The sequence below is a fragment of the Mytilus edulis genome, chromosome 8 (assembly GCF_963676685.1).
Source record: "Mytilus edulis chromosome 8, xbMytEdul2.2, whole genome shotgun sequence".
In the NCBI taxonomy this organism is placed as follows: domain Eukaryota; kingdom Metazoa; phylum Mollusca; class Bivalvia; order Mytilida; family Mytilidae; genus Mytilus; species Mytilus edulis.
The window spans coordinates 80,111,810-80,139,466 of NC_092351.1; the positions used below are offsets into that span (position 1 = coordinate 80,111,810).

The 27,657-nt window shown below is 30.4% G+C and overlaps 1 protein-coding gene across 3 annotated transcripts; it reads left to right on the forward strand.

Moving 5' to 3' along the window:
• Positions 1–1,860: 1,860 nt before the first annotated feature.
• LOC139486340 (lectin BRA-3-like) lies at positions 1,861–27,207 on the forward strand. 3 transcript variants are annotated; one of them, XM_071271207.1, is made up of 9 exons: positions 1,885–1,971; positions 17,127–17,369; positions 18,056–18,236; positions 19,042–19,218; positions 20,760–20,875; positions 21,554–21,638; positions 24,731–24,838; positions 26,575–26,690; positions 26,934–27,207. In XM_071271207.1, the coding sequence occupies exons 2-9, from the start codon at positions 17,229–17,231 to the stop codon at positions 26,946–26,948; spliced, it is 939 nt and encodes a 312-aa protein (XP_071127308.1). In that variant the 5' UTR covers positions 1,885–1,971; positions 17,127–17,228; the 3' UTR covers positions 26,949–27,207. The 3 variants fall into 3 exon arrangements, with proteins under 3 accessions (XP_071127310.1, XP_071127308.1, XP_071127309.1); XM_071271208.1 differs by having other exon boundaries at positions 19,045–19,218; XM_071271209.1 differs by lacking the exon at positions 17,127–17,369 and having other exon boundaries at positions 1,861–1,971.
• The last annotated feature ends 450 nt before the right edge of the window (positions 27,208–27,657 follow it).

Consider the following 27,657-nt stretch of genomic DNA (forward strand, 5'->3'; position numbering starts at 1 on the left):
CACTTTATAAGATAAGTGGCGCATCTAGAAGACGTATAGGTTGCACGCCCCGACCCCACCTTTGGTTGCCAAAACTATATTGATTTATGTATTTAACGATTTTTTAAAGCAAAAAATAGTAAAAATATTGTTCGACTCGCTACGCTCGGCGGTATGTAAAAGCTGTTCGAATTACATCCACTTTGAAATAGACTGAATCCGTCTCTCCGTATATAATGTCAAAATATATTGACCAACGTCAGTGTACGATCATCATAACACAACGGCGACAGTACAGACCCGTTTTTTTTTATAGTAAGGTTAACCATGGAAGTTATTTTTAAATATTACTTCCATGGTTAACAAAATAATCATTATTGTCGATGACCTGAGTTTATTATACTAATTTATACATAGAAGTAAAGTTACAATTAAAATGTCAATTGTTCTTGAACAGATGAAATCATACTATATTAATTTATAAAACAAAAATGGACACCTAGAATGTAAACATTTTTGTTTTAAACATGTGGAATAGCTAACAATGATCCGATAATAAACGATCAAACTCGCTTTTATTAAACAAAATATCCACAATAACTAACAAAACAGGAAACAAAAACTGGAAAACTAAAGAATAGGGACAACAAAAAGAACACAAGGATTCGAACCTGAACCGACACGTTCTAACTCATAGTGCTTATCTATGAAACCTCGCGGCTACCAACTCATACCAAACCATTGCCTATTATTGTATATATAAACGTACAATCCATGTGTGTCCGTTGTACCGATGTATATCATATATTCATTTATATATATAAATCAGACATTTCAATCGTAACCGAGAAGTTTCATCGATATGTTGATGTTAGTAACACGTAACAGAATTCATGGACGGGTTCAAGTCCCAAAGAAGGCATATAAAAATTACCAAAAATAGAGTAAAGTTTTTAAAATAATTCCATTAGTGAACAGAAATCAGTAAATTGGCAGTTCAAACTTAATGAAATTAGACACACAAAGAAAACAATTGAATATAATTTGGTGAGTCCATTTCAGCGACGGATTTAGGAAGCGTTGATTCTAGAAAAAGAATCTACGGTAAATGAATAGGTTGACGTCACCACAATGGTTTAAGTAGAAATTTGTCTTTGGAAGTTTCATTAGAAAAATTAAAAAAAGTGGCAGTAAATTGGCAGTTCAAACTAAATGAAATTAGACACACAAAGAAAACAATTGAATATAATTTGGTGAGTCCATTTCAGCGACGGATTTAGGAAGCGTTGATTCTAGAAAAAGAATCTACGGTAAATGAATAGGTTGACGTCACCACAATGGTTTAAGTAGAAATTTGTCTCTGGAAGTTTCATTAGAAAAATTAAAAAAAGTGGCAGTAAATTGGCAGTTCAAACTAAATGAAATTAGACACACAAAGAAAACAATTGAATATAATTTGGTGAGTCCATTTCAGCGACGGATTTAGGAAGCGTTGATTCTAGAAAAAGAATCTACGGTAAATGAATAGGTTGACGTCACCACAATGGTTTAAGTAGAAATTTGTCTCTGGAAGTTTCATTAGAAAAATTAGAAAAGTGCTGCGAAAATTTATAAAGCGTTGTTTTGTCGAGAAATGAATATGCAACACGGGGACTCTCTCTACATGCTATCCCTGATATTCATGTAATGAGAAGCAGGATGTTAGCGGAAACACCGGTAATGAAGATATATCGATAAACACGCATAAAGTCTTAAAGTCCAAACGCTTGTATGTATAATGTCTAAAGTACAAACACTTGTATGTACTACTAAAATGAATTTGTCCATCAATCATGGTCAGTCGAATTTTATTACAACATGACGTGTTCATAGAGATAAATACTGCATTGCTAGCAATAGTTTGAGCATAATGTTACCATGTGATTGCTTATAAGTTGCGAATACCTTGTAGAGAAGAACTACTGCAGTAGCAAAATGGCTACATATAATCAGGTTTGTAGTTCAATGTATTACTTAAAAGACATTTGTTAACGTTGATGATTATTTGTATGTATTTGTATTAATTTGGTTTTACCATCATATAACTATAATAAGGTATTGCATATGTTTCGACCATTCAACTTTTGTTGTATATTATATTGTAACGTGGAGCACATTTAACTAAATGTAAATAGTATTGTAAAATGATAAATTATAAGCTTATGTTTGACTCCGTTGCCTTCGTTGGTGATTTTGATTGGAATACACAGTTTTTGGTATTGATAGAAAATATAATTTTGATTTTTCCACGTTTGATAACTATCCACTTATGTTATGCAATGAGATCTGGTGAACTTTTCAATAATGTTTATAAAATTAATTTTCTGAATATAATAAGATGTGTTTTGATTGACACTAGGACGAATCTACAAAAGAGATCATATGAAACAGAAATAAACAACTTTTGGTTACCGCTAAATGATAGTTATACTGCACTCGTTCTATTTAAGCAATCAAAATACGTTGACGGTATATCACTGGGCCGATATTACTTTTCTCATGAATATGTAAATAGCAGTTGTCGAAACTATATTTAATCATTCATACGACCTCTGCAATCTGTTTTTGTTTCCATTATATACAAGGAAGCGTGGAAAGACTCAAACTTGTTTCTTTTACAAATTTTGAAGAAAAAAAAACATATTTCACTTGTTTGAAACCTATAAATCATTATGCTTTATGCTTATGTTTTATATTTTAGTCCATACTCAAACGAATTTGTTCACAATCAATTGAGGGTTTCAACATGCAATGTACATTTCATTGCGCTGTATATTTCTCCGCCTGATACAGGTATGAGGCCTTTTTAAAGGGGGATTTTTCCAAATAATTAGATACAAAAAATAACATCTACACATATAAACAACAATTGAAAATGTTTTTTTTTCTAGATATCAGTATAAAGACCATAAAAGTGCATTGACTTGACATAATAACGATATAAGGATTCTGCCCAAAACATTAAGAAAGCTCGGCAAAACCTCGCATTTTAAGCGTTTCTAAGCTTCATCGTTATATCGTTGATATGTTAAGTCATTGCACTATTATTGTATATCTATTTTGGCACTTGTAAAGCAGGATGAAGAAAAATATAACTTCGCACCTTTTACCTATACAGTATGTTGATCAGATGTCTATATATTAGCGCAAAAAATGTTAAAATAACGTTAACAATATACCGCTTAAACATTCGATCATAACGTTAGATGATTGTTTGTTATAATTTGTGTGTGCACCACATAAACGGAGTTTTCTAAAACTGAAAGAATTTCTGTCATAACCTCATGCGTGTCAGCTGCAAAGAAAACCCACCTACAACCGTGTGTGTGTGATAATATATTTTTTTCATTACTTTTTTATAAAAATACCTGCAGCATAACAGGAATATGACAGTTTTTATTCATTCGTTTGATTTGTTTGAGCAAACTCCGGACAGTGATCGTTTCCGTTCCGGAACTGTTTTCCTTTACTCCATCAATTAGTGTAGAGTAGTATTCGGGCCCGTATGCGGAACGGAACTGGAACTGCCGGGGAGTTTGTTGTTTGAGCTTTTAATTTTTCTACTTGCTAAGGGAAGTTGAAGTGTTCCCCGAAGTATGATATTTTTGTTACTTGGCTTTTTATTTACTATTGATATTTCAGCTGATGTTTTGTATAGCAATACGAAGATGTTGTATGGGTGGCAATGAGACAACTCTCTATCCAAGATACAATTTATAAAAATAAACCATTATAGTTCAAAGTATGGTATTTAACACCGAGCCTTGTCCCGTACCCAACAGCAACCTTTAAACGGCCTACAAAAGAATTAATGTCATACCATTAAAACGTGAGAACCAACGGTCAAACCTATATAAAAATCAGAAACTAGGAACACTTATGAAACACACAAGCCAAACAGCACCTACATAACATGCGATTCATGACTTAGGACAGGTGCAAACAATTGCAGCGTGTTCAAAAGTATTAATGGTACCGAACATTCACCCTTATCTGAAAAATAACATAGAAGGACACACTCTAAAATAACAGTTGAAAGGGCTTAATCCAATCAAAGACATATTAACGCAAGTGAACTCCACTGAACGAATGCATTTCTTTGATACCATGTAAATACAAAATCAATAAAACAAGAGATCAATAATAAAAGTAATAGTATTATACCGCTGAGAAATGTTAAACAATTTCAGATAAGAGCAATAGCTTGAACAAATGTATGTGTTGTTTTTGTACGATTTGAAAACAAAGGTTGTCTTTACTTTTACCTTAAGATTTTTTATAAATTTATGTTGTTCTTGCATGCTGCTTGCAACAATCTATACATGTATGTACACATTTCTCAAATCAAGGTTGTCTTCCAAGTTATCAACATTTGTTCACCGATAATCAATAATGTTTCAATGAGAAATACACTACAAACCATTAAAAGTCTGAAATGGCCTATATCTGTACTCGACTGTACTGATTTTTACTCGACCAGTCTGAATTCGTCTGAGATTTACTTGATAATACTCGACTGTAGTCTGAACCATACTTAACAGTCTGAATGTGTACTTGACCAGTACTTAACCGTTTTATACGAGTCTGAACTGTACTCGACCTAGTCTGAACCGTACTCGACCTAGTCTGAACCGTACTCGACCTAGTCTGAACCATACTCGACCTAGTCTGAACCATACTCGACCAAGTCTTAACCAAACTAGACCTATTCTTTGTATCTATTAACTAAATGTTATCAATTTAGGATTTTTTTTAATAGAAATGAAATTTGAACAACAACTTGAAATTAAAAATGTATTTAATACAGTATTGAAATTAAAATTTCACAATAATTAATCATAATATAACTTCAACTCAACATTAATCAACACTTACATAATAATATATATCAACTTTTAAAATATAAATAAAACAAGCTGATCAAATAATCTAAAAAAATAAATTGTGACTAATATTTTCCATTTTATTCAAATTTTATGAATATATTTCGGAAGTATTTTATGGTAACTGGACTATTTTAACCATTAACTTAAGCCTAGTATAGATTTATGTTGTCAGTTGACTTTAGTTTATAATGCAGTGAATGTTTTTTGTTATAAAGATATATATAAAATAGTATATAAAACAACTTAATAATTTAAAAAAAAAATGAGAGCTTAATTGTTTTGTTTTATTAAACCAAGAATTTAATATAATCATTATAATAGAATTCCCTAGCAATCCTTGATAACCATTTTAAAAAAGGAAATGTATTCCAAAGGAACAGTAATTTTTTTTTTTAAATTAATTCAAGTTTTTTTTTGTCAAATTAACATGGCATACATAAAGCACTTTAATATGTTCTAATTAACTCAGTACATGTGTGTTTTACAGGTAAAAAGAAAGCCCTATTTTCTTAAATTCGTGTATCACTTATCTAGTACATACATGTATATTCGAAAGGCCTTGTTATTTAATTTAAACAGGATGTTGCAATTTTGAATCAATGTTATTTAGAATTTAGTACCTCTGACCAGGTGTGATCTTATTTATGAGTTTGCCCCAAGCAGAGGTTATACTTTATATTTCACCACTAATCAGAAAAATTATTTTATTTATTTATTTAATTTTATCCCTTTTTGATATACGTTATATATAATATATATTTTTTTTATCCTAAATATAATCAGAGATATATTTCTTTTATAAGGTTAAAATCTTTTATAAATTTTGTTGGCTGTTGTTATATATGTCAGTTAAAAAGAAATTTATTTAAACAGTTAAAAAAGTAGAGGGTTTTCGGTCTAGTATGGTTCAGACTGGTCGAGTATTGTTCAGACCTTTGGTTAAGTATGGTTTAGACTGGAAAAATAGGTCAAGTACATGTCAAGAATGGGTTAAGACTGTTTCAGACTGGTCGAGTAATAGTTCAGACTATGTTCAACGGCAAAGATAAGGGTCAAGTACGATTCAGTACAGTCAAGTATGGTTCAGACTGGGGTCGAGTAATGTCAAGTAAAAGTCAGACCAATTCAGACTGGTCGAGTAAAAATCAGTACAGTCGAGTACAGATATAGGCCATTTCAGACTTTAATGGTTTGTAGTGATATCAAACATCAATTAAACTTGATCGTAAAATCAATCAAGGGCACATAATAACAATTCAATATGCACACCCGAAATAAGGAAATGGCAGACAGTTTGACTGCAAAATATCATCCTTTAGAGGGAAAACACACATATATCTACATGTGAACAATACTGACTTTATCAGAACATTTCATAGTTTATCTGTCATAGTATAAATATTTCTCAACAATTCCTATCAATTTGTTCAATAGAACTTTACTTCAAATCCAAGTGATTTTACAAATGTTCGAAATCATATTTGCATTTGCAAACCTTCAGATATCAATATAGAATGTTATTTACATATCATATTTTTTATTGTTTTTTTTTGTATTTTATAAAAAATATTCAAAATCGTTATAAATATTCACAAAAAACACCAACCTTAAATCTTCAAATATTCTTGTTCCAAAACTGAGACACAACTACATCTGTCGGTCAGTTATTAATCAGTAGAAAAAACAAAGAAGTGAACAGTTTTTACATGTACACTTGTTACTAGAATGATGTAAATAATATTTCGTAATACCTTTAAATAATTTGGACAACATTTTTCAAACTGAATCATAATTATGATTTTATAAAATATATTAATGCTTAAATACATATTATACTTTTTTCCAATTCTTTTTAATTTCCGAATTTCACTTCATTTGTTTAACTCTATACAGAGAGAGATAACTCACAAATTTCTAATGTAATTTTTGGCGTGTTACACATAGAACTGCGAGATATGAACCTCAACGATTGAGGGTTTCAACAAGGTAAGACAAGGCGCTTCGATACACATGATGGTACAAACTTGACAAGTTTTAAGTTTACGATCAAGAATTGAACATATCGGTTAAACACATAAATGCACAACACAAATATACTCTCTCAAATAAATAATATATCAGAAACAAGTTAGATAATAAAAACTTGCTGGAAGATTTTTTTCTTTTTTCTTTTGCTTTATTTAGAGCTATTTTGAGTTTTATTTTTTAGTTATAACCCTATGTTCTAAATCTAAAACACACCAGAGAAAAAGATTCAAACGAGTTTTAAAAACCCACCATGATAGTAGATGAAAAAAAACCTTCATAACTGGTTTATTATTTTTTTATAATAAATCGCTCCAGAAATCGATTAATTACAGAAATTAAAGAAAATGGCCACAGAAAAATATTTAAAAAAATGCCGAACTCCAAGGGAAAAAAATATCAAACAATACAACGAAATAATCACCTGATATAACTGAAACATTGAATTGACGTCATTCTATTGTTGTACCCATTCTTTATTTTAGTGATTGGACAATCATTTACCTGTACAAAACTATTAAATTACCTTTAACTGTCCAATATTTTTAATCTATAGCCCTTCTCTTTCTTAAAAAAATGGACAGCTAAAGATAGCGTAATGGTTTTATAGGTAAATCATAGTCCAATCACTGGCAACAAATCCGCATTTTGTTTTCTTCTTGTTAACAAAAATACAACAATTGTTATTAAAGTCAGCTTCCAAAACAGTAATTTTGTCACCAATTTAAACGGTATGATGAGAAATAAAATAACTTTCAAATTGATTTAAACACTCCCAATACTTAAATCACAGCCCTTGTTCTCATGTTTTAGGTTTAGCAATCATTCAATTAGTTTATAATGCTGGTTTTAAGTCTGGTTTTTGTTGCTTTTATGTCTTTATTTTTTCTAAAGATATATCATCCGTCTTAATTTATCAAAATTGACTCCAAGTATTGCTTTTATTCTTTCTAACATTATTTTCAGCTACAATTGAAATGAAGTGTTTTTTTAAGAGTAATGCCGCTAATGAATGAGACCCGTGGTGAAGTGGTTAGTGCATCGGACTACTAACACAAAGGTTCCTGGTTCGATTCCCGTCTGAGATGGAAATTTCAGGAACTGAATTTTCGGCTCTCCCTTGACACCATTTGCGAGTATGGTCTCGAGGAAACGATGAAAGTCCGTCGGAATTGGACGATAAATGGCTGACCCGTGTTTAGAGAGAGCCATATCTCTTGCATCTTAAAGACACCCTTGTAGATTTCGAAAAACAGCAGGCTAATGCCGCAACAAGGCAGCACTCGCACCCACAAAGTGGAAAGAGATTAATATAAGTTGCAAAACTTGTTTCCCAATCCACTATAAATAAATATGTAAAAACTAAACTAACGAATGATAAATTATACAATACAACGATCATAAGTTTCAACTTCTGTACAAAGTGCAAATCTAGAACAAGCTTCATAAACTAGGGAACTACATTTTTTTGTTTATAATAACTTAGGTTTTTCGTCCTAAACATGCATGAACTATTTGACACTGGTTGTTAAGTAACCAACAGTCAATCAATTAATCAATGTAGATTTCGGCGTTGGTTTACAAGTTGTTATATATTTTAAGTCTGATATTATTGCTTGAATATGAATATAGTGCAAGACTTCGTTCGTGAACGACGATGAATATAGGAAGCAAAATAAAGGAAGACGTTATGCATGTTATATGTTAAACATATCAATTGTGTGTCCCGTTCAAAGTGATCATTTATGTTATAAAAGAAAATAAGAAAGAATTGCAAAAGGAAATCGAAAGACAAAATTATGTTTCGGTAACATTAAAAATACACAAGACACAAAAAAAAGCGACACGTTCTTGCATAAAGAAAAAAACAGACCAGTCCAATAGTTTACGGAATGGACTGTTATCGGCTTATATTCTCTCATCAGAAACTTGTAAGACCTTGTCAGATATTACAATCATTAATATTTATCATATATGAAAAACAAATGTAATTTGAGACTCATGTTTTGTTTCTCATGTATGAAAGATATATAAAAAAAAGGAAAAAAATACTTTTAAATTTCATGCATTCGAAGCCATTCTCTAAATCAACTGTTATCAGTAACTCTAAAAGCCATCTACTCAAAAGTCTAAATTTGAAAGAACCAAAGCAGAGCTACAGGAATGTGACCTATAGGGGCTTTAAACAACTGTCTATAACTTTTAAAAAAGGAATATGTAAGTAGGATTTGTCATATACAATTTTCGTATATGATTGTTGCGAAACCGCAGCATTTCAACTCTGGTCCCGTTTTTGGTATACCGCTGAGTTAATTTATGTCTTGGGAAAAAAAATCCTTTCTATTTTTGTATACTTCAAATTTATGTTTTTGACCATGTTATCGATAATTCATGTCACACAGTAGTGCCGACTTTACCTGGGCTGAACCCTATTTGGGAGGTTTAAATTTATCTTTATTTTGTTTGTCTAGTTTAATCTTACTGTTATGGCTTTATTTTTCCAAAACATCAGTTTCTAATCATTAATACCCAAGGTTGAATTTATGCAAATGTTGCTCTAGGACAAATAAATCCCATGTTGATCAATTAAAATAGCTGCGATTAACGCTTTTACATTCAGAATAAAACTGTGAAAAGGAGTGTTCAATTCTTTATTGTGTTTTTAAACAGGGAAAGTCAAACGTTACACAAATAACAGAAAACATACATAGCGCATCAAATGTTAAAACCAGTATGAACCTTGAATATCAAATGTTATAGACATACAGTGTAATCAAAACAGTTATCAAATGTTATAGACAAACAGTGTAATCAAAACAGATTATCAAATATTATAGATATACAGTGCAATCAAAACAGATATCAAATGTTATAGACATACAGTGTAATCAAAACAGATTATCAAATGTTATAGACATACAGTGTAATCAAAACATATATCAAATGTTATAGGCATACAGTGTAATCAAAACATATATCAAATGTTATAGGCATACAGTGTAATCAAAACAGATTATCAAATGTTATAGACATACAGTGTAATCAAAACAGATTATCAAATGTTATAGCCATAAAGTGTAATCATAACAGATATCAAATGTGATAGACATACAGTGTAATCAAAACATATATCAAATGTTATAGACATATAGTGTAATCAAAACATATATCAAATGTTATAGACATACAGTGTAATCAAAACATATATCAAATGTTATAGACATACAGTGTAATCAAAACAGATATCAAATGTTATAGACATACAGTGTAATCATAACAGATATCAAATGTTATAGACATACAGTGTAATCAAAACAGATATCAAATGCTATAGACATACAGTGTAATCAAAACAGATTATCAAATGTTATAGACATACAGTGTAATCAAAACAGATTATCAAATGTTATAGACATACAGTGTAATAAAAACAGATATCAAATGTGATAGACATACAGTGTAATCAAAACATATATCAAATGTTATAGACATACAATGTAATCAAAACAGATTATCAAATGTTATAGACATACAGTGTAATCAAAACAGATATGAAATGTTATAGACGTACAGTATAATCAAAACATATATCAAATGCTATAGACATACAGTGTAATCAAAACAGATATTAAATGTTATAGACAAACAGTGTAATCAAAACAGATATCAAATGTTATAGACATACAGTGTAATCAAAACAGATATCAAATTTATAGACACACAGTGTAATCAAAACAAATATCAAATGCTATAGACATACAGTGTAATCAAAACAGATTATCAAATGTTATAGACATACAGTGTAATCAAAACAGATTATCAAATGTTATAGACATACAGTGTAATCAAAACAGATATCAAATGTTATAGACATACAGTGTAATCAAAACAGATTATCAAATGTTATAGACATACAGTGTAATCAAAACAGATATCAAATGTTAAAGATATACAGTGTAATCAAAACAGATATCAAATGTTATAGACATACAGTGTAATCAAAACAGATTATCAAATGTTATAGACATACAGTGTAATCAAAACAGATATCAAATGTTATAGACATACAGAGTAATCAAAACAGATTATCAAATGTTATAGATATACAGTGTAATGAAAACAGATATCAAATGTTATAGACATACAGTGTAATCAAAACAGATTATCAAATGTTATAGACATACAGTGTAATCAAAACAGATATCAAATATTATAGACATACAGTGTAATCAAAACAGATATGAAATGTTATAGACATACAGTGTAATCAAAACAGATATCAAATGTTATAGACATACTGTGTAATCAAAACAGATTATCAAATGTTATAGACATACAGTGTATTCAAAACAGATATCAAACGTTATAGACATACAGTGTAATCAAAACAGATTATCAAATGTTATAGACATACAGTGTAATCAAAACAGATATCAAATGTTATAGACATACAGTGTAATCAAAACAGATAATCAAATGTTATAGACATACAGTGTAATCAAAACATATATCAAATGTTATAGACATACAGTGTAATTAAAACAGATTATCAAATGTTATAGACATACAGTGTAATCAAAACAGATATCAAATGTTATAAACATACAGTGAAATCAAAACAGATATCAAATGTGATATACATACAGTATAATCAAAACAGATATCAAATGTTATAGACATACCGTGTAACAAAAAAACCAGATATCAAATGCTATAGACATACAGTGTAATCAAAACAGATTATCAAATGTTATAGACATACAGTGTAATCAAAACAGATTATCAAATGTTATAGCCATACAGTGTAATCAAAACAGATATCAAATGTGATAGACATACAGTGTAATCAAAACATATATCAAATGTTATAGGCATACAGTGTAATCAAAACATATATCAAATGTTATAGGCATACAGTGTAATCAAAACAGATTATCAAATGTTATAGACATACAGTGTAATCAAAACAGATTATCAAATGTTATAGCCATAAAGTGTAATCATAACAGATATCAAATGTGATAGACATACAGTGTAATCAAAACAGATATCAAATGTTATAGACATACCGTGTAATAAAAAAAACAGATATCAAATGCTATAGACATACAGTGTAATCAAAACAGATTATCAAATGTTATAGACATACAGTGTAATCAAAACAGATTATCAAATGTTATAGCCATACAGTGTAATCAAAACAGATATCAAATGTGATAGACATACAGTGTAATCAAAACATATATCAAATGTTATAGGCATACAGTGTAATCAAAACATATATCAAATGTTATAGGCATACAGTGTAATCAAAACAGATTATCAAATGTAATAGACATACAGTGTAATCAAAACAGATTATCAAATGTTATAGCCATAAAGTGTAATCATAACAGATATCAAATGTGATAGACATACAGTGTAATCAAAACATATATCAAATGTTATAGACATATAGTGTAATCAAAACATATATCAAATTATATAGACATACAGTGTAATCAAAACATATATCAAATGTTATAGACATACAGTGTAATCAAAACAGATTATCAAATGTTATAGAGATACAGTGTAACCAAAACAGATATCAAATGTTATAGATATACAGTGTAATAAAAACAGATATCAAATGTTATAGACATACCGTGTAATAAAAAAAAACAGATATCAAATGCTATAGACATACAGTGTAATCAAAACAGATTATCAAATGTTATAGACATACAGTGTAATCAAAACAGATTATCAAATGTTATAGCCATACAGTGTAATCAAAACAGATTATCAAATGTTATAGACATACAGTGTAATCAAAACATATATCAAATGTTATAGGCATACAGTGTAATCAAAATATATATCAAATGTTATAGGCATACAGTGTAATCAAAACAGATTATCAAATGTTATAGACATACAGTGTAATCAAAACAGATTATCAAATGTTATAGCCATAAAGTGTAATCATAACAGATATCAAATGTGATAGACATACAGTGTAATCAAAACATATATCAAATGTTATAGACATATAGTGTAATCAAAACATATATCAAATGTTATAGACATACAGTGTAATCAAAACATATATCAAATGTTATAGACATACAGTGTAATCAAAACAGATATCAAATGTTATAGACATACAGTGTAATCATAACAGATATCAAATGTTATAGACATACAGTGTAATCAAAACATATATCAAATGCTATAGACATACAGTGTAATCAAAACATATTATCAAATGTTATAGACATACAGTGTAATCAAAACAGATATCTAATGTTATAGACATACAGAGTAATCAAAACAGATTATCAAATGTTATAGATATACAGTGTAATCAAAACAGATATCAAATGTTATAGACATACAGTGTAATCAAAACAGATTATCAAATGTTATAGACATACAGTGTAATCAAAACAGATATCAAATGTTATAGACATACAGTGTAATCAAAACAGATATCAAATGTTATAGACATACAGTGTAATCAAAACAGATATCAAATGTTATAGACATACAGTGTAATCAAAACAGATATCAAATGTTATAGACATACAGTGTAATCAAAACAAATTATCAAATGTTATAGACATACAGTGTAATCAAAACAGATTATCAAATGTTATAGACATACAGTGTAATCAAAACAGATTATCAAATGTTATAGACATACAGTGTAATCAAAACAGATTATCAAATGTTATAGACATACAGTGTAATCAAAACAGATATCAAATGTTATAGACATACAGTGTAATCAAAACAGATATCAAATGTTATAGACATACAGTGTAATCAAAACAGATATCAAATGTGATATACATACAGTATAATCAAAACAGATATCAAATGTTATAGACATACCGTGTAATAAAAAAACCAGATATCAAATGCTATAGACATACAGTGTAATCAAAACAGATTATCAAATGTTATAGACATACAGTGTAATCAAAGCAGATTATCAAATGTTATAGCCATACAGTGTAATCAAAACAGATATCAAATGTGATAGACATACAGTGTAATCAAAACATATATCAAATGTTATAGGCATACAGTGTAATCAAAACATATATCAAATGTTATAGGCATACAGTGTAATCAAAACAGATTATCAAATGTTATAGACATACAGTGTAATCAAAACAGATTATCAAATGTTATAGCCATAAAGTGTAATCATAACAGATATCAAATGTGATAGACATACAGTGTAATCAAAACATATATCAAATGTTATAGACATATAGTGTAATCAAAACATATATCAAATGTTATAGACATACAGTGTAATCAAAACATATATCAAATGTTATAGACATACAGTGTAATCAAAACAGATTATCAAATGTTATAGAGATACAGTGTAACCAAAACAGATATCAAATGTTATAGACATACAGTGTAATCAAAACAGATATCAAATGTGATAGACATACAGTATAATCAAAACAGATATGAAATGTTATAGACATACCGTGTAATAAAAAAAAACAGATATCAAATGCTATAGACATACAGTGTAATCAAAACAGATTATCAAATGTTATAGACATACAGTGTAATCAAAACATATATCAAATGTTATAGACATACAGTGTAATCAAAACAGATTATCAAATGTTATAGACATACAGTGTAATCAAAACAGAGGTTACTGCTTATATAAAAAGTCATTGTTTTGTCTTTTGGTGTTTGGGTGTTTATCATGATTTCAGTTGTTGTCGACTGTTTATGTGGTTCATAAGTGTTTCTCGTTTCTCGTTTTTTATATAGATTAGACCGTTGGTTTTCCAGTTAGAATGGTTTTACAATAGTAATTTTTGAGGCCCTTTATAGCTTGCTGTTCGGTGTGATCCTAGGCTTCGTGTTGAAGACCATACCTTGACCTATAATGGTTTACTTTTATAATTGTGACTTGGATGGAGAGTTGTCTCATTGGCACTCATACCACATCTTCCTCTATCTAAATATTAGTGTATATGATAACTTGTTTAAGAAAGACATGATGTGTTGGTTATTGAGATATGTCAACCTTCTTAATTTGATCAAGAGTTATATATGTATATACATGTACCTTGAACTCTGAGGATTAACAACCGTCGAGGCTAATTCAACCGATTCATCAAAAATGAAACGTCAGCATTTGTAAACGTTTACTGTTGACAAATAACAAGCTATGGATTGACAATATGTTCCACAAATAAAAAGATATTTTGAAATGATTTTGTTATTTTTAGATGCCTGTTTTTAAATTATATGTTTTTCAAGGTTTTAAATTTACGTTAATTTTTTTTACAAGTTTACAAACATTTCGAGTTATATTTGTTTTAGTTATGACAATGCTTTTGGTAACTTTAATCAGCTCATACTTTTTTTATACAGAAATAAAATAATAAATTATGACTAACATATATTACTAATACTGGCATAGATTACCTTTGCCGTACTTTGCACAACATTTTGAAGTTTTTGGTCCTCAATGCTTTTCAAATTTGCATTCGTTTTGCCTTTCTACCTATTTTGATCTCAGCGTCACTGGCGAGTCTTTTGTAGATAAAACGCGCTTCATGCGTATCATATTATAAGCTTGGTACATTTCATAACTATTACCACCACTGGTTCGACGCCACTGCTTGTGGACGTTTCCACCCAAGAGTTACACCAGCCAAGTAGTCAGCACTTTGATCTTGATATCAGTACCAATTATATGGCCATTTTTATAAATTTACTGTTTGCAAAACTATGAATTATTTGAAAAACTAAGGATTTTCTTTTCACAGTCATATATTACCTTTGCCGTCTTTTACACAACATTGTTTTGCATTTTGTGTCTTTGATGCTCTTCAACCTTGCACTTGTTTTGGCTCTATAACTATTTTGATCTGAGCGTCACTGATGAGTCTTATGGAGACAAAACGACTGTCTGGTGTATCAAATTATACGCCAAGTAACTTTGAAAGCAATTTAGTATCTCTCGCCTTACTTAGCGAAGATTCGAATTATGAATATTAAAAACTGACTTGTCAACAGTCCTCTTTTGCTTCTCTGACCAAAGTCTATCATATTTACGCCATTAGGTATATCCCAAGCATTTCTACGAAATAACCAATGCGATATGATATGATGTTATTGAATTGATTTACTATGTAAGTTTTTTTGGTTTTTAAGCCTTTTTGCAATTTTATAATTTTTACACTTGATAGTGATAGAAAGTTTAAAATACACATAAGGGGATATGCTATGCGTGTAAATGAGACATCCAAGTAAAAATTTGTAAAAGTAAACCATGAACGTCACGGTACCTAAATGGCACTGAGTATCCAAATTGCACCTATTTAGAATAAATAGCAACGAAAATCTTTAATTATAAAAAATATTTATATATACACTAAACGTACACAATATTTATCAACACATGAAGTGTTTACTGAAAAGGCAAAATGTACGGAAACGTCGCCATTCGACGTCATCAAAACGTCATCTTTTTAAAATTTGCAAATACAATATGTTACAAGTATCCAATTCTTGAAGAGAAAAATGAAGAGTAAGCATGGACTTATATTTAATTGTGAAAAATATTCGAAAAAAATAAAACAAAACATCTGTTATTTGATTTCTAATGATGTGAATTTGAGCATGGATGCAATTTAGGTACTTCTCATTGTGGAATAATGGATATTTTGGAGGTTGATTCAAACCCATTTTTCTATGACTCAATATGGATTAAAAATCTAATTGGTGTACCTAAATAATAAAGAAGGATACGGTTACAAAATAAACCCGAAATAGAAATTTTTGTCTTGTTCATAAAAAAACGTAGGTGAAAAAAACTGTCAAAATAGGTGCAATTTGGGTACCGTCACGTTATAGGTAAAAGTACGGTCTTTAACAAGAAATTTTAGCTCATATACCGGATAACAAGCTATGAAGTGCCCCAAAAATACTAGGCTAATTGTTAAACCATTCAAACGGAAAAGAACAATTTTCTAATCTACATAAAAAAAAACGAGAAACGAGTAACGTTATTTGTATATGTAGTGGTAATGTTCATAGTTTATATAATCTGTTTTCATTAGTGAAAATATAACATATGTACCATTAATAATGTTTCATGCGTGAAAATGTAACACATGTGCCATAAGTATGTTTTCCTAGCACCTATGGATATTAAAACAGGGTGGTTCCAAAGAACGACTGAAAGTACTAGCCTAAACACGAAATATAAGTTCATCAGTACAAACATGATGTCTTCTTTACCAGTTCAGTTCTAGTAGCTAAATGACTGGAAAATACGGATATTTGCGACATGGCCATTCGTTCGTTCAACCCTTAAAACATGTAAAATATTTCATCAGCGCTTCAATGTTGTCATTACCTTCTGGAGTAACACGGGACATCAAGATGGGTGAATACTACAAGGTATGTATTTTTACTTATTAATAAAAAGATATGTTCTAACAAATATATATAAGTAGGTGTTGTCTAATCCGCGAATATTTTAAGTTTTGATAAGTGTGTTAATTGCACCTATCATGTCTACGTCATTGAACTGTACAGTTATCGGCTGCCACAGTACTTTAAGGACTCACGTTATGATCTAAATGTTCTTATTGCGAAATATTTGGCTTCGAATATTTGTGGTGAAAGTCAATCGAAAAAGGCGCTTTCGACGGATCAAATAACATGGAATTGATGTCAGATTTTCAGAATCCTCTGGTGTTATCCATATAAATGTCTTAAACAAATTTGCCAATAAACACTCAGTTTTTTTACACGTATGATTATAAGCCATCTGCAAAAGTCTTTTAACTATTTTAATTATTTTTTGATAGTTTTGAGAACTTTTAAAAACTTGTCGATGATAACGCTATGAAAAGTCAAGAAAAACAGTTTCCGGCCAAAATTTCAATGGCTTACATGTATATCTCGTTAACAAGCACATTGGCCTATATATTATTTTTTGGCTCTTTTGGTTCCTTTACTAATCCCCTATCAATATATACTAGTGTAATGAAAAGTTATTTATTTTGAAACTGAGAAGCGAACTCCCTTAAGTGTTTTTTTTTATATATATATTTAAAGAGCGTAATCTTTATATTGATCAGCTATTCATATTAGTTCTGACTGTCATATGCATCTCGCATAGAACATGCGTAGCACAGATCTTTCCTGGACAAACACCTCTACAGATACCTGGCCAAATATTTCCTGGACAGGTCATACCTGGACAAGATCAGGTAGAACGACAGCAGGATTTTTTCCTTATAGATGACAGTGGAACTACAGGTAATTTTATTTTCAATTTTCACAATTTACAACATTGCATATTTGATACGAATGTCACTATATAATAATTATGAAATGAAGATAAAAAGTGGTATGATTGCCAATAAGACAGCTCTCCACAAAAGAACATTTGACTATAGGTCACTGTGCAGTCTTCAACAGTGAGCAAAGTCTATACTGCATAGTCATGATAGTTCGTTATTTATATCCTTTATATTACAAACATTGGTATATGTTATGCCAAATGTTTCGTTTTTAAAACAAAATGTCTTCACGTATTTCTTTTCTTGTTTTATAATGTTTTTTTTTAATGATCAAAGAATGTCTACGTATTTAGTTTATGCTTCTTAATACGTACATGTTACGTCAAAATGTTTTATTTCTAATAAACCTGACCGCTATTATTTTTGTCTGTTTTTTATTATTATTTATTATAGAATTTCGTCCTATCTAGTGTTATTTTCTGAACATGATTGTTATTTGTCAACATTTGATTGATATCACTTATTTTTCAGCCAAACAAAGTCTTGGTGACATCACAAATTATTATAAAAAGCTCACACGACATAATCCTAATCGCAATTAACCCTGTAATGAACAGGAATGTCAAAGAGTTATTGAAAAAAAACATCTTTTCTAAATGCATTTAGATTGTGATAGAATGGTAAAGAGTCATTTCCTAATGTACGTATTGTGTTATAAGTTACAAAATGTTATGTATAGCAACTCAATCGATATTTTCAACTTCATTAAAGTTGAAACTGGTAATACATACTTCTATTCATATTTACTGAAATCACTTTAGCAGATGAAGCTGGAATTGGGTCAGGATCAGCTTTGCAAACAGCTTTGCAATTGTTTCCACTAGCTCTTTTAACACTAGCTGTACCAATGATGGAAATGGCAAGGACGAGTACTGCTAGCATTGGGACAACTGTTGTTACAACAACTGTCCCAACAACACAAACAGCTACGCAAACAAGTTAGTATAGTATGCATATTATAATAATTTAATTTTGGATGTAACGTGTCTTCTGATTGGCTGACGTCGTTTTGTCTATCATATCATAGACACAATTTTGGCATGTGACCATGACGTCATCGACGTTTTTCAATGATTTTCGCTGGTTTAACATGGAGTTTAACATTTAAAATACAAGAAATAACTGTAATATTATTGGTTCAAAACAAATTCCACAGTTTCTGTAAATCTTACTCTACATATACTTCAAACGAAACATATTTATACTTAAAATATGTAATATTGAAATTATGTTCGCGTTATTCAGGGCCGCATTTTTTATGTTATTTTTTCATAGACAGCAAAAATATTACAGTCATTCCTTAAATATTAATCTCAATAATTCGTTTAGAGGAGATAATAAAAATCATTCCTCTACGGCTGCAAAGTTAAAACTACCTATAATGTATAGTAAAAAAAAGTCTTGAAAAACAATATGTAAAAATTCCGATTGTTGGAGTAGATTTAACATAAAAATATCTAAATCTAATTCATATTTTTTTTTTCATTCTTTAAACTACAATGTACTTAGGGATTATGTACCCTTGTGCTGATTCAATGCTAAACATATGGAAATTTTATAGAAAATCCACAGCCTTTAACCTTGTATTCTCATATTTGACAATTTGATGACTGATAGATATAGAATTATTGCATGCAGTGCTAGCATTGATTTCATTAAAACATGTTTATTAATGTAGTCATTTGTTAAAACAAATTAAAATATGGACAACTCGACTTTAGTGTCTCACCACGAGGTATTTTGGAATTTACAGGTTTGTTAGAACTTTTTGTAAAAAATGAACACTAGCACATCATAAAAGCTAGCGAGTAATCTATGTTTCAAATTTTATAACAAAAATCTCTGTATTAAAGGCTGTGGATTTTCTATAAAAATCTCGGTTTATTTGCCGCAAAGTACTCTTTTACTGTAAAATGCAATGAAACAGTAAATAATAATGCTTTGCATCAAGTTTATCTACAAAATGGCTTATCACTTTTATTCATTTTATCTTTATTTTTGAAACAATTGAAGTTCGAAAAATAATACTAAGGCATATTACAACTAAAATTATTATATTTTGCGACGAATTCAGTATACTGTTTGTTTATATATTATTTTAAAGAGACAAAAGAAATACAATTCCAAGTCAATATCAAATATGGGAAGTCAATCCGCACTGACAAAATCAAACGCTATTAATTAACGGAACAAGTAGTAAACAACTGTCAAAGATTTGGTACGATCGTTTTCCTTATATAATAGGATAATTTTGAATCCAGCAGCGACTACTATGTAGACAAGCATTACATGCATATATTTCATTACACAACTAATTTTAACATTTAAAAACGGATGTAAATTTAACGAACGTTTTTTCGCGGTCCTACCGTGACTTTAATGAATCGTTTTGACCTTGCCAAATGGCAATATCGTGCATTTATTTGTTTGTTGTTTGCCTATTAGTAAAAATATAACTCATATTGTGTCATATAAAAAGCACCATGTGTACCAACAAGTTGCCCGGACGGATATATGTTGCTGAATGACCAAACTGCCAGTCCGAATTGTTACCTCTTCAGTGGACTTGCTAAGGGAAAGTGGTATTATGCAAAAGTGAGTACCTTTAATATTTATCAGATTTAATTACGTAACTAATAATTTCTTAGACTTTGTTGCCTATTACAGAGACGTATAATCACTTTTGCAAGTTATCAAATGTGGCTGTTTTGCTACGGTTTCTAGAAGGCGAAAAAAATGAAGTCTTTATATTATAAAAATTTTAACTAAACCATCTCTATTGGTATTAAGTGTTATAAAAAAAAATCCTGACCTTTTTCAGTATCATGATGTTCTTCAATGCCAAGACATTAAGACTTTGCAATCATCCCTTCATAAATGTTACGAACGCCATCACGAGTTGGTTGGCCGTTATAGAATATCCCTTTCAAATATGATATCGGATATGTTGGTTAAACTACAATCCCATTCCATTTTCATGATTATGATCTACTGAATTAGAATATGTATCGGGTTTGTAACAACTTTTCTATGTTGTGTTTTTTATACTATCATTTGACTGTTTGTCTTTTTTAATCATGGCGTTGTCAGTTTATGTTCAATTAATTAGTTTGAAAGTCCCTCTAGTATCTTTTGCCCCTCTTCTAAAAACATTCGCAGAACCTATACTATTCACATGTTTAAAAAGTAAGGCATATAATGCATGTATCATTTGTGATATCAAACAATTATAAATGTCAATTCTGCATCTTTGCATCTGGTTTTAAATTTTAGAGGCAATGCACAATGAAGGGTGCCTACTTATGGAGGCCAAATAGTGAAGCAGAAGCTAATGCTGTCAAGAATAAGTTCGAATTCGGTAAGTTATAAATAAAGTTGTAATTGTTATTAGCTTGTATCGTTCTAATGAAAAAACATTAGTGACTAATACTTGAAAAACATTTCCCAAAATTTGTTCCCAGTAAGATATCAACAAAAATCCTTCACGAGGTTCAACTTCTATCATGTACCAATTTAAGAATTGTGCATTCTCGATTATACTGTCATGCTATTAAATGATAACGAAAAAGATGAAGAGAGGTCTATCGACTTGAAGGTTAGTGTCTGAGTTCAGAGTTTTATCATCGAAACGAGGGTATCCTATCACCAGACAAGAGTAAAAAGATGAGCTGTATCTGTGAAAAATTTTGAAAACTAGTAGAGTTCAAACAAGTACATTTGTAGGGGCATTTGAATGTGGTGCTGTCCCAATATTATTTTTGAAAAATATTTCAAAATTCGTACAGAGTTTTCAAATGATCAGGAAATGTACATATATTTCAAATATATACAATGCTATGACGTCACTTTAGAAACATTCCAGCAGCTCCTGCATACGGGTATATATCTCCCAGTTGCTACGATATTCCCGTGTTTGTTTTTCTTATAATGATTTTCTTAAATTAGAGGCTCTAAAGAGCCTGTGTCGCTCACCTTGGTCTATGTGCAAGCAGCAAAACAAAACCAAAGGACATAAATTATAGACGAGAATAGAATTCATGATAAAATTTGTGTTTTGGTGATGATGATGTGTTTGTCAATCTCACTTTACTGAACATTCTTGCTGTTTACAATTTTCTCGATCTATAATGAACTTAGCTCAGAAGTATCAAAGGAAAACATTTGTTAAAAGTTTTCAATAATTTACGGGGGAAAAAAATTACTATAAAGAGCAATAACTCCTTAAGGGGTCAATTGATCGTTTTGGTAATGTTGACTTATTTGTAGATCTTACTTTGTTATACATAATTGTTGTTTACAGTTTATCACAATCTAAGATAATATTGAAGATATTAACCAAAAACTGCAAAATTTTCATAAAATTACCAATTTAGGGGCAGCAACCCAAACACAGGCTGCCTGATTTGTCTAAGAATTTCAGGGCAGTTAGATCTTGACTTAATGAAAAATTTTACTACCGTCAGATTTGCTCAAAATGCTTTGGTTTTCGATATATTAGTCCAAAACTGCATTTTAACCCTATGTACTATTTTTAGCCATCTTGGTTGGTGGGCGGGGTCATCAGACACATTTTTAAAACTAGATACCCCAATGATGATTGTGGCCAAGTTTGGTTAAACTTGTAAAGGTAGTTTCAAAGGAGAAGATTTTATTAAAAGATTACTAAAATTTTAGAAAAAATGTTAAAAATTGACTAAAGAGCAATAACTCCTTAAGTGGTCACCTGACTATTTTGGTCATGTTGACTTATTTGTAGATCTTACTTTGCTGAACATTATTGCTATCAACAGTTTATCTCTATATCTATAAAGTTATTCAAAATAATAACCAAAAACTGCAAAATTTCCTTAAAATTACTAATTCAGGAGTAGCAACCCAACAACAGGTTGTCCAATTTGTTTTAAAATTACAAGGCAGATAGATCTTGACCTGATAAACAATATAATCACTTGTCAGTTTTGATCTAAATGCTGCTGTTTCAGAGATAGAAGCCAAAATCTACATTTTACCCCTATGTTCTTTTTTTGACCAATTCAGTCATTTTTTATGGTTGGTCGTGTCATCGGACACATTTTTTAAACAAAATACCCCAATGATGATTGTGGCCAAGTTTTGTTAAATTTGGGCCAGTAGTTTCAAAGGAGAAGATTTCTGTAAAAGAACACTAAAATTTTAGAAAAATTGTTAAAAATTGACTGTAAGGGCAATAACTCCTTAAGGGGTTAATTTGACAATTTTGGTCGTGTTGACTTACTTGTAGATCGTACTTTTCGGAACATAACTGCTGTTTATAGTGTATCCTGATCTATAATGTCATTCAAAATAATAACCAAAAACTGCAAAATTTCCTTAAAATTACTTAATAAGGGGCAGCAACCCAACAGCTGGTTGTCTGATTTGTTTGAAAATTTCAGGGCAAATACATCTTGACCTAATAAACAATTTTACTTCTTTCAAATTTGCTCTAGTTTTATAGATACAAACCAAAATATACATTTTACCCCTTTGTTCTATGTTTAGCCATGGCAGCCATGTTGATTAGTTGGCCGGGTCATCGGACATATTTTTTAAACTAGATACCCCAATGATGATTGTGACGAATAGTCTCAGAGGAGAAGATTTTTGTAAAAATTTACCGACGACGGACGACGGACGCAGGACGACGGACGCCATGTGATAAAAAAGTCTACTTGGCCCTACGGGCCAGGTGAGCTAAAAAGGGTTGATACTCACAAGGGAGCAATAGTTCCGTATGGTGAAGTTGAAATCATCCCTTCGTAAATTTTACGGACGCCATCACGAGTTGGTTGACCGTTAAGAAATAACTGTTTAAAAAATGATATAGTATATGTTTCTAACGTTGTAACTACCATTTCCTTCCCTTTCATGAATGTGACCTTCCGAATTAGACTTTTCACAGGATTTGTTATAACATGAGCAACACGATGGGTGCAACATATGAAATTAAAAATATCAATGATTAAAAATTTATACTTTAAGTTGGAAGGGCATTAGTTATCAACCAAAATTTTTAAAAAATATTGATAGGTCATGGAGCTCTTTGTCGAGATAATTGATATTTAAAACATGGCGCGAAAAGGCTGACTCGGATTTTACCTTATATTTGCATTGGTATTATTTTGATCTTAATTCATAAGAATGAAAATCAACTATCTGCTATAATTTTGGAAAATGACCTTTTATGAGCTATTTTTAAAATCTTGTATGAATAACAGAATGGGTGTTATGACGCAAAACATTTTACCTTGTATTATATGGAAAAATAAAGGAGCACGGACATTACACAAATAAGCCTCATCTAAGTACATCCTTATGTCGTATTCTTTGTAAATCTATTTGACGAGGAATGGTAAGATTCAGACCAGAGTAGGGATTGAATTGAATAAAGCATATTCACATAACACTAATAATTATTCAATTCTTTTTTAGGAACAAACGAAATATGGACTGGTGCAAGTAGTCCTACCCATGACGACAAGTTTGTATTTGACGTAGAGAATGTTGATCTTTCAATTTTAAGTCCCCCATTTGGCGAATGTAAGTTTGATCTCTTCAAATAATTCAATTTAAAATTGGTATTTTAGATATGCCGCTAGTAATATTTAACGCATGATGATTTTGCATGTGATTCTTTAATACTTATACAGAAGAAATAATCATTTTGAAGTCATGTTTGAACTCATCAGGTAAAAATGAAAGGTATGTGTGATTTACATCAAAGTGAGCATGGTGAAGATCACCAAACATAACTATGCATATTGTTTTCTATAGTACAAATGAATTTAAGTAGAGACGAAAGATCCCTAAAAGGATTTCCAAACATATCAGGCGAGTACATACTGCCAAGGTACCGCAAACACAAAACATATTTGTGGGTATCTATGGATCTATTCATTCCACCTCCTACCCAATTACAGTGAAACCTGTTTAAACCGAACCTCTTTTGGACTTAATATTTTGTTCGGTTTTGACCGATGTTCGGTTTAATCAGGTTCATAACGCACTTTATTTGATATAACGGTGCTAACGGACATGTTTGGTTTATACAGCTTTTCGGTTTATACAGGATTCGGTTTAGTCAGGTTTCACTGTATAACGACCAAAAATAAAAATATTATATTATACGTCCTGTCAATCACTTTGTTAACCGTTATAGAATAGGAAACCAAACTGTGATAGACATTTGTAGAATATCAAGATTATTAGATATGACCCCGACTTTCACCTCGTTAACCGATATAGAATAGGAAACCAAACTGTGATAGGCGTTTGTAAAATATCAAGATTGTTAGATATGACCCCGACTTTCACCTCGTTAACCGTTATAGAATAGGAAACCAAACTGTGATAGGCATTTGTAGAATATTAAGATCTATAAATATGACCCCGACTATTTATAGCTACTTTGGAGTCAAAGCCCTTGAATAAAGGTTTTTACATCTTTGTGTTTTCTCGAAACCAGAACAGAAAAAAGAAACTATATTAGATATGAAAAACATGAGTCACATCAGTGCAAACAATTATGACATCTTTAAAGGCTATTACATTGGTGTTTTTTAGACTTCTTACATCGTCGCAGGACGTCATAATTATTTGGACTAGATTCAACTGATCGCATGGGTCGACAAGCCAACATACCAGTCAATGAAACAAAACAAAAATAAGAAACCAACCTCCTAATTTATATTATATCAAATTATTAAAAAAATATATCTGAGAGATAGCATATATGAAAAACTAAATTACAGGCTATTGCTGGTATATTGAAACAAAAACAAGAATAAATAAACTTAGGGATAAACATAAGCAACAGACTTCTTTTAATATGCAGATAATGGTCTCTTATATTGCATTCGACTTAAACAATTAGTTACACAACTCTCAATCCTTGTCACTATTTTTCGAAGTAAACCATTAAAAGTCAAAATAAGGCCTTCAACAAGGAGCATTGGTCAACACCGAACAGCATGCCATACAGGGCCCCAAACACGACTAGTGTAAAACTATGCATTAAAAGCTTGAATGTTCCTTTGATATCCTACAAAGTATCATTGATCATATTACACCATTTAATTAACTATAATAACCTCAACAGCATGACATCATATCAACAGAACGCTTTTTTCGGTGAAGGTTCACATATAGTAAGGTAAAGTTGTGTATCAATGTTTTGGTAATCGACAATATAAACCTACTGATTAGTTGAGTTATCCGACACCTTCTATGAACACTGTCATTTACAACCGGTTTGATATATTTTCTTTTTTTTTCAGTCAATAACTTTGAAAACGATGATTGTGTTCATATATCACTCAATGCAATGAATGTCTGGGAATGGGATGATGAAGAATGTCTTGAAAACTATCGATATGTTTGCGAATTTCCTAGGGTTAGTATGAACATTTTTTTTTATCTACAAAAAAAATTTGTAAATTTAAGCAACCTAACATTTTACAAGTAAATTTATTTTAATACACGTTAAAATACTTGATTTTGATTGGTAATACGAAGGAGATAATTATCTTTATTGAGTTTAAACATAAAATTTTACCTTGATGATTATGTCGATAAGGCATTGTTGTAACATTAAATCATAGACTTACTTTCAAAATTATCTGTGTTTTTTTTTTAGAAAACTTGTCCATGAAGATGTATGTGGCTGTCGTTATGCAGTATTAGAAGAATATTTCTGATGATAAGTGCAAAAAATAAATAAATTAGAATTATCTATTTTGTATTTGTTTTGGGCTTGAAAGATTCATACCGACAATTCTCTGACTCTCGTTATTCCAGTATCAGTAGTACTAATGTATGATGGAGAATAAAATGTGCTTTTTCCGTTATCAATAGGCTTTGGCTAACTCGGGTGTGTATTTTTATGTGCTGGATTAGATTGTTTTATGTAATGTATCCATTTTTATTCTGTAGTTAGTCACCACTTCAGTTTAATCATGTATATCTAGCGTATAGTCATTTTATAAAACTTAATGATTGCAAAAGTATAAATTATTCTTAATAATAAAAATGTTCTTATCCCAGGCCAAAACAATTGTGCAAACTTTTTGGAATTTTTCGGTCCTCAGTGCTCTTGAAATTTGTACTTTTTTTGGCTTCCCAATTTTTTTCATCAGAGCGTCACTGGTTAGTCTTGTGTGGACGAAACGCACGTCTGGCGTATTAAATTTTAAACCTGGTACCATTTGTTATTTAATATTCGTGTGTTTCTCTGTCCTATATGTTCTCCCATTTATTTGTATTGTAGTCCTGTCATGTAATGTTGTCATTTTAATATTATATATAACATTACCAGTAAAGCGGGAGGTCTGACATGCCAAAAAAACCATGTTCAACGCACC

Coding starts and splice junctions, on each gene's coding strand:
- LOC139486340 (XM_071271207.1), top strand. CDS start 17,229: ATGACTGGAAAATACGGATATTTGCGACATGGCCATTCGTTCGTTCAA. Junction 17,370..18,055: donor AGATGGGTGAATACTACAAG/GTATGTATTTTT, acceptor TATATTGATCAG/CTATTCATATTAGTTCTGAC. Junction 20,876..21,553: donor GAAAGTGGTATTATGCAAAA/GTGAGTACCTTT, acceptor TTTAAATTTTAG/AGGCAATGCACAATGAAGGG.